The sequence below is a fragment of the Strongylocentrotus purpuratus genome, unplaced genomic scaffold (assembly GCF_000002235.5).
Source record: "Strongylocentrotus purpuratus isolate Spur 01 unplaced genomic scaffold, Spur_5.0 spur5_scaffold_21, whole genome shotgun sequence".
In the NCBI taxonomy this organism is placed as follows: Eukaryota; Metazoa; Echinodermata; class Echinoidea; order Camarodonta; family Strongylocentrotidae; genus Strongylocentrotus; species Strongylocentrotus purpuratus.
In genome coordinates, this window is record NW_022145607.1 from 3,681,036 (window position 1) to 3,689,410 (window position 8,375).

General features: G+C 38.4%; 1 protein-coding gene across 4 annotated transcripts in view; it reads left to right on the forward strand.

Moving 5' to 3' along the window:
- Window positions 1-6,604, forward strand: part of LOC590418 (dynein heavy chain 5, axonemal) — a 75,861-nt gene extending 69,257 nt beyond the window's left edge. For 2 of the 4 annotated variants that reach the window (XM_030995213.1, XM_030995210.1), the window contains 7 exons: window positions 800-950; window positions 1,864-2,000; window positions 2,555-2,686; window positions 3,033-3,245; window positions 4,335-4,463; window positions 5,087-5,213; window positions 6,195-6,604. In XM_030995213.1, coding sequence (XP_030851073.1) covers window positions 800-950; window positions 1,864-2,000; window positions 2,555-2,686; window positions 3,033-3,245; window positions 4,335-4,463; window positions 5,087-5,213; window positions 6,195-6,478 — 1,173 coding nt within the window. In that variant the 3' untranslated portion in view covers window positions 6,479-6,604. The remainder of the gene's footprint in view (window positions 1-799; window positions 951-1,863; window positions 2,001-2,554; window positions 2,687-3,032; window positions 3,246-4,334; window positions 4,464-5,086; window positions 5,214-6,194) is intronic. The other 2 variants (XM_030995212.1, XM_030995211.1) reach the window with 1 other exon arrangement.
- Window positions 6,605-8,375: the final 1,771 nt, after the last annotated feature.

An 8,375-nucleotide genomic window follows, 5' to 3' on the forward strand; every position in this document is an offset into this window, starting at 1 on the left:
TAGAAAGTTGTATTAAAGCGGGACTGCACTACTTGTAGCTACTAACGTCCTCTATATAGCAAACAATGCCTAAGCGGTACCCGTTGGTCCCCCATGATTCCCTTTTTCTCTCATGTTAAATGAGCTGATTTGAAGAGGTAACCACCTGTCAGGTCTAATCCCTCCTGGCGAAACTAGTGCATACAGGCTTTAAAGAGCAGATTTCTTTTCTACATTGAGCGGTCTTTATGTACAGGTTTGACTGCACTCCACATGGCTTACATGAAATCATTTTGATGTCTCCTCTCTGGAATGAAATCGGAACATGTACTTGGGAAGTAATAAAAAGATAAAATAGGGAGACTGACAGTGTTTACTTCCTCACGAGACAAACTGGAGTGTGTTTCTATAAGGAAATCACATGCAGTTCCGGTATCCCACAAGCAAGTATGATGGTTCCTTAGAAGTACAGTTTGGGTTTAAAGCTGACAAGTCTCGCACGATGTACTTCAGTGCACCTGCACGTGGGATGGACATTGCCGATATTAATTAATAATAATAATTATGGGTATTTCTGTAGCGCTGTCTATCTAGAAATTCTATTCCGAGGCGCATTAATTATTACCCCGGCTTTAGCCTTGCTGCCATTACAGTGCTCCAGCATTTCAAGGAATTAAATCCTGCCAGGTACCCATTTACATCACCTGGGTCAAGTGTGGCAAATGAAGATCAATCCCTGCGAGAAAGTCAAAATTATGTAATTGTAATCAAAAACACATTTCTTGTACAATCTCTACTTGTTGTTCTATTCCATCCACAGGGCGTCTCCTGGAATACTATCCGCTACATGTTTGGTGAGGTGCAGTATGGTGGCCGTGTGACTGATGATTACGACAAGCGTCTTCTCAATACCTACTGCAAAGTATGGTTCTCTGAAGATATGTTCAGTGACAAGTTCAAGTTCTATACTGGTAAGTTTCTTTCACAGTGTATTTGTCGGGTCTATGAATTTCTAACCTTAAGACCCTAAATGTAGAGAATGTTATCTCATTTATTCATGTTTTTGAACATCATTTAACTAGTTTGAAGATTGACTTCAGTTTTAGGTAGACTACTTGTGCAAATAGATTTGAATGGGAACACAATGAAGACGGCTCAGGACAGCGAGGAATGGTGATATTACTAACCAAATGACTCTTGTGTGTTGCCCTTTCCATGGGCAGAACACCCAAGAAGAAAAAGGATTTTTAATTTTTTTTATTTGAAGAATCAGGGACATATCTGTTATCTTAATGATTTCCTGATATGTTGATGCATTTTATACATGAAGTAAGATGTTACCAACTTGTAGGTTTTTCATTTCCATTCTTGTGACTTGACAAATATAGGGAAAGGAGTATACATACTAGATGATATGAGAGCACCTGGGCACAGTTTCACAAAACCGTCACAACTATGACTTCACCGACATGTTAAATTAAATACACTCGTTTAAATGGGTTGTCGGTGAACTTGTATTCGTGACAGTTTCATGAAACGCTCCCCTGGTCTCATCCAGGTAGATGCTGAAGACCAGAACGCTTGGAACAGAACCATAAAGGAAAAAGAAATGTCCGTCCCCAAGTCGGAAAAAAATCTATGCTACATAATTATGGTACCTGGCAGGAATTCATTCTTTGAAATGCTAGAGCGCCGTCATGGCAGCACAGCTAAAGCTGGGGTAATAATCTCCAAGTTTCGAAGTGCTTAGTGATTGTAATAAGCGCTATATAAAACTGAGTATTATTATTATGGTGGTGATAATAACAATTGTAAAATCTTTTAGATTTGTTTTAAATAATTGTTTGATGCTATCGCTGTCTTTTGACCATCCTTTGTTGACAGGCTACACCATCCCCAAGTGCCGTACAGTAGAGGAATACCGCACTGCTATTGAAAGTCTACCGCTGACTGATTCACCAGAGGCCTTTGGTCTTCATCCTAATGCTGATATCACATTCTCTACCAACATGGCGACCGAGGTAAGAATTAGGAGATCGTTTGGGTCAGTTTGATTCTTTCTGAATTGACAGATTGACTAAGAACATTCATGCTATCTTTCAAGATGACTTTCTTCAAGGTAATCAACCCCCAGTGCAAACCTATGATATACCACTGTTCCTTACTTCCACACCTGCCAACCCTTACAAATAATCCAGAATATTCTGTTTTTCTGGATTTCTCGGAGCTGAAAATTCTGAATATTCTATTTTTTCAAAATGTTGATTTTTTGATTTTTTGTTTTGTTTTTTTGTTTTTTTTGGTGCTAAAGTCAAATAAAGCTTGTTTTATCATGTGCCGCGATTTGAGAGTTCACGTATTGTGTGCCTTGAATGGCTGCGATTTCTCATTTTCAAAGACATACTGTGCTAAAACTTCCTAATTCTTATTTTCAAATGTTGGCAGGTATGTACTTCTGTATAGATTGCTAGGTTTTGGAGACCATTCTGAATATCTAAGCTAACACTCAAAACCTCTTTGCAATCCCATGATCTAGTTATATGTACTCATTTCTTGTTTTTGTTTTGATTGCTAGGTGTTGGAGACCATTCTGAACATCCAACCGAAGGACAGTGGCGGCGGTGGAGGAGAGACACGTGAGGCTACTGTCTACAAGATCTGTGATGATATGTTATCCAAGATACCAGATGACTTCATTGCCCATGAGGTAACAAATATATACTGCCTTGCGGGGGGGGGGGGGGGGGGGGGGTCAGCCCCAAGGAAAAGGGGCCCCCTGAAAATGTCAATATTGCAGTTCACTTGCACAGGTAGCCCAAGTTTGTTCTTGGGTTACTGATTTGACCTTCACATGCAGGCTGCGAAAATAGTAAAATTATTTTACTCTTATGTAAAGAAAATAAATGAGGGCCAACAACGATGACCGGTGGTGATCGTGTTATGAGCGATACATGATGCTAGTTTGAAGCTTCTGAATGTGTGACTCCATTATGTCAGTCTTTCATGTATCTCTTGATAATTAATCCATGTTTCCTCCTCTCTCCACTCTCCAGGTCAAAGCTCGTCTTCAGAAGATGGGTCACCTACAACCCCTGAACATCTTCCTGCGTCAGGAGATAGATCGTATGCAGCGTGTCATCTTGACAGTCCGTATTACCCTGCAGGATCTCAAGCTAGCTATCGATGGTACTATCATCATGAGTGAGAACCTGAGGGATGCTCTGGATAACATGTTTGATGCTAGGGTACCTGGATCCTGGAAGAAGGTAGGTGTATAACAAGGGCCCGTTTCACAAAGCCTTTTTCTAATGACAAATGAAAAAAAATCAGTGACAAAGCTGGTGATAACCAATCAGAAGCAAGGATTTCAGTAGCTTATAACAAAAACTGTCATTTGTCACTGATGACAAGTTTTGTGAAACACCCCTGGACTAGTGTTGTGGAGTACAGTCAAATCTCTCTTTCTGGCCACCTCTCTATAAAGGCCATTTGTCTTTTTTTTGATGGCCATGTAATCCCTGACCTGGGATGGCATCAGATGAATGAATACATTTAAGAAAGTAATGCATGTTGTAGAACCTGTCTAGAAAGGCCACTTGTCTACAGTGGCCACTTTCTCTGATTCCCTCGGGTGGCCTCAATAGACAAGTTTGACTATGCATGACTCTTGTCCATTTGTGTGGTTCATTTTCTTTATTTTCTAGTTTAAATTTTAGGGTTTTTACTTCTTGGTGGATGAAAGTCGGTAGTGTGTAAAGAAATTGTCTCATATGTGATATGGGCTATTTAAGAAAAGAAAAAACATTAGGTGGCAAGTTGTATTTAATGTGCTTAGGTGTTCAGTTTTGTTAATTATCTTAAGAAAGATTAAAGTGGTTTGAAGTAAAGCTGTGACCAAGGAATCTATCATTAAGAATGAGAAACAATGTTTAAAAATATTACACTGCTATAAATCTTCATGAAAACAAGCTCAAGCTCACGCACGCTAACTATTCTCTGCTCCTGACGACGGATAGTCAACGAGTCCGAAACGTCGAGCCTCTCCAAGTGCTATAGTTCTCCTTAGAACTATAAGCTAAGAAAGATAATCAACATTCTTTTTCAAGACTACACCAACAGTCCTTTTCAGGACTACACGCCCTCAAGAAAGATTACCGAGAGTCCTTTTTCAGGACTCCTCAATCCTCCCTTTCTCTCACATGGTGCATCCGCCAGCCTACTGTACAAGCTCAATATCATCTCAATTTAGTATTTTACTTTGTGGTAGAGATATCAATCATTGACACACACACCTAACCACCATATCTAGTCGTGTATTTCTAACTTTGCTCTCATCATTCCATTTCTCTTTCCAGATCTCGTGGGATTCTATGACTCTAGGTTTCTGGTTCACTGAGTTGATTGATCGTCATGCTCAGTTCCATGCCTGGGCGTTTGAAGGACGTCCTAATGTCTTCTGGATGACTGGATTCTTCAACCCACAGGTAACTCTCTATCCAAGCTACGCAAAGTCGTTAGCATATGCTGTTAGACAAATAATTCCTGTCTATGAATGTGTTATTTGAAAATGCACTTCACGCAGGTAAATTCGTAATTTTGGCAAGCAAGAGTTTGTCAAGTTTATTGTGCTTTGAAAACGTGATATATTTCACCTTTTTTTTGTTTTGCTGAAAACATGTTTTGTCTAGTGCCTTGTTCATGAAATAAAACGATCAAGGCATTATAGTCAGCTGAATACTTATAGTGACAAAACACATACTATGTGCTCCTAGGCTTTTCTGCTTGGACATGAAAAGATGAATCTGCACCTCTGGAGTGCCACCTAGACAACAAAGCATGATGAGTCCTCAAGTATAGATACAAAGGTCAAGAAAGATACCTTTGGCTGACCTGTCTTTATGTGCATGACCTCTTTATTTAAAGCCTCGGTCACAAATGCCATTCTGAACGATTTTCAGACAATGGAAATTCAGGAAGACAATGGAAAAACGTGAAGATTTGTACAAAATTATTGTTCGTACGAACCTTTGTGACCGTAGCTTTAACTGTTACAGAGGTGTCAATGTTATTATTATACTCACCCAATGTTGTTCTATATCCTTCTTAGGGCTTCTTGACTGCTATGAGACAGGAGATCACTCGTGCTCATAAGGGTTGGGCTCTGGATAGTGTGGTGCTACACAATGATATGACCAGGTATATCAAGGAAGATATAGCATCTCCACCATCTGAAGGTATGTTAACGCTGTCTATAAATGGGGCGTTGCAAGAAGTTGCGATTGATTGCAAATCCCCAAAATCTAGCATAAGTCCTGCGATTAATTGCAAAATTGCAATTGATCGCGACTCAACTTTCTTGCAACACCCCATTAGTAAGAGAGAGAAAGAGCGGCGGGGGGGGGGGGGGGGGGGGGGGGGGGGCATAATAAAAGCTAGATCAGGACAACTTATTTAATTGCTAAAAATTTAATCTTAACAAAATCCTAGAAAATTTAGGAGACTAGTAGGGCGTTACAAGAAAGTTGAGTTGCAATCGTTTGCAACTTGCAATCAATCGCAACTTTCTTGCAACGCCCCATTAGACACACAAATCGTCTCCCTATGTCACATTGTATTTATCATAGATTGTAGATGGAATATGCTCCAAGATTATTTAACCATTTCCATCGCAATAGTTAACTATATGGTTGTCATGTAGCTAATCAAGACCAGATATAGGCAATGTTGCAAAGCCATTGTCTTGCACAAAGCAATCTTTCCATCGTTTGGTGCATATTGTTCTGTGCCGAATCGCATGTGTAGCAAACGAGCAATTGTGAACATTGGCACTGAAGGCAAATGAAAAATTAACCAGTGTATCATTACGTTTGTAGCAAAAGGTCATTAGTAGGGGGATTCCCAAGACACTGAGCTGATAGCAACGACCCTGTTGATACCGTTTGTATTAGGTGTATGAAGATTTCACTTGTTACATCTAAACCATCTAAAACCATCCTTTATGTTTCCAGAGTGAATGGCTCATTATCACCCATAACATTTCTTGAAAATGGTTTTTCATTGAAACATGTACTAAAGGAACCTGTCTACAAAGACCATTTTTTGTGTTTCCCTTTGGCGGTCGCTAGACAGGTTTGACTGTAGTAATAGAGCTATATCTATAATCATGTAAATGAACATGTGATAGATGACCTCTTTTCAATATTATTCCTCTGCAGGTGTATACGTCCATGGCCTGTTCCTGGACGGTGCAGGATGGGACAGACGTAACTGCAAGCTGATAGAGCCCCCTCCCAAGGTCCTCTTCACCCCCCTCCCAGTCTGCCACGTCTACGCTATCAACACTCTCGGGGGTAAAGACCCCAGGCTCTATGAATGCCCCGTCTACAAGAAACCCAGACGTACCGACCTGACGTACATCTTCCCTCTCTACCTGAAGACCGTACAGCACCCTGATCATTGGATCCTGAGGGGTGTGGCTCTGTTATGTGATACCAAGTAGACAGGGGTCAAAGGTCAAGATCAGATTGATGTATAAAGCTTTTTAATGTGCTGTGCATATTATTTTAATGCAATGCCGTTATGAATATTTGAAGTACATACTATTTACTTATCGTCTTGAAATATTTACTTGACCTCTAGGAAGAACAGAGCCATTTTAATAATGGCTCTGAATAGAGCTTTCCAGCCGTTTTTTTTAATTCTTGATTTGTATTATTTGTAAATTGTATTCTTGTATGTATTGAATTTTTATACGGAAAATAAAACCAAACCAAACCAAACTTGATTTGACACCTGCAATGTTGTGTTTCAATGGGAATAAGGGGTCTTAAGGCTTTCAGCATAAATCTACACAGAAGTCAAAACTTATTATACAGTTTTCACCGAGTACTGCAAAAACAGATCTTTCATGCACAAAATGTTCGTTGACTTTGAACCAGGTCCAAGTTTAGAAAGTTTCATGCTATAAATTCAAACACTGAACTCTTTTAAATCTAAATTTCCCACAAAAACAGTGAATCTATCTATTTTGTGAAAATCTTATATGGTGAAAGTGTATAGTTTGTCATTGTATAAGCTTATTTATGTACAGGGTACTGTGTATGTTACGTTATTGATGTATGAAGTGCCATATCTAGATATTCATCTTTCACACATTTAGAAAATGATGTGGAGAGAGTGACAAAAAGGATGTCAGAAATCTCCTTTACTGGCTACATGATAATATTTTATTGAAATATATATAAAGTATATCAGGTTTGTTATTTGCCTGATGTTTGTTTCTTTTAACAAGAAATATTATTTCAGAATATATTTGCAATGTACACTGATTTGAGGAATGCACCATTTCGAGATATATTTTCATTTCCTAATCACAATAGCAATATATTTACACAATGCCACGAACAGGAACTATTTATCAGTTGGAAAGAAATTGTGTATGTTATATCTTAAAGATGTACTTTCTTCTTAACAACAAAAACTCTTTACGTTCTTGAATCTGAAATGACAGACTGCTAAAAATAAAGTAGATCTGATGTCGCTTAATATTTAAAGCAATAATTCAGTCAAGTTTGACAGAGGTGTTTACTTGCATGGCGATAATCTACCAGTAGTTTAATAAGAATAGAATATAAAAGTGATACTTCGCTTATATATATACACATTATTTCTATGTACAAGCTGTATATTGTGCCTTGGTCTGAGCACAGACATTTTGCATTGATATAGGTATGTTTGCTTATACTCTAAGTATGCAATGAAGCATAACACTACACATTATTTTCATATAAATCTGGTATTTGAAGTGACGTTGCACAATTGAACCCAATGGTGATCATTTCATATTTTATTTAACACACATCTCAGATGCAGTGTTTCCTGAGTTATCACATGCACAGTATTCAATGAGATAACTTCAGAATTTCTTTATGGTAGAATTGATGTAAGAAAACTGGATAAGTGTATGCCAGCTGACCAAGCTATTAATAATGCAAACAACTGACATCAGTGTACAAGCTGGTGCTTTCTGACTGAACACATCCACTATTTATAGCAAAATGTTATACTGTAAAATAAACTTACACGGAATTAATCATCAGCTTCAAGTGGGCAGAAATCTCAAAATGTTGCTCCGGTGCTACATTCAACTAAAACGATTCCATCCATCCATACTCTCTGTTCATTCTGCTGCTTCCAATACTAAGATATTCCGTCCATGTTTGATATTAGATTGCAGTGTGTTGGAATGTGAGATTGACCACTTCGCCTTCAAAAGTATGATGAATTTGATGTGAAAGATTATGAAACTACCCTTCAGCTAAAATATTTTCTTATATTCCGTCCTTCTGAGTGAATTTCACTTTCTTCCAATTGTTTACAGAATTGTTTTATCATTA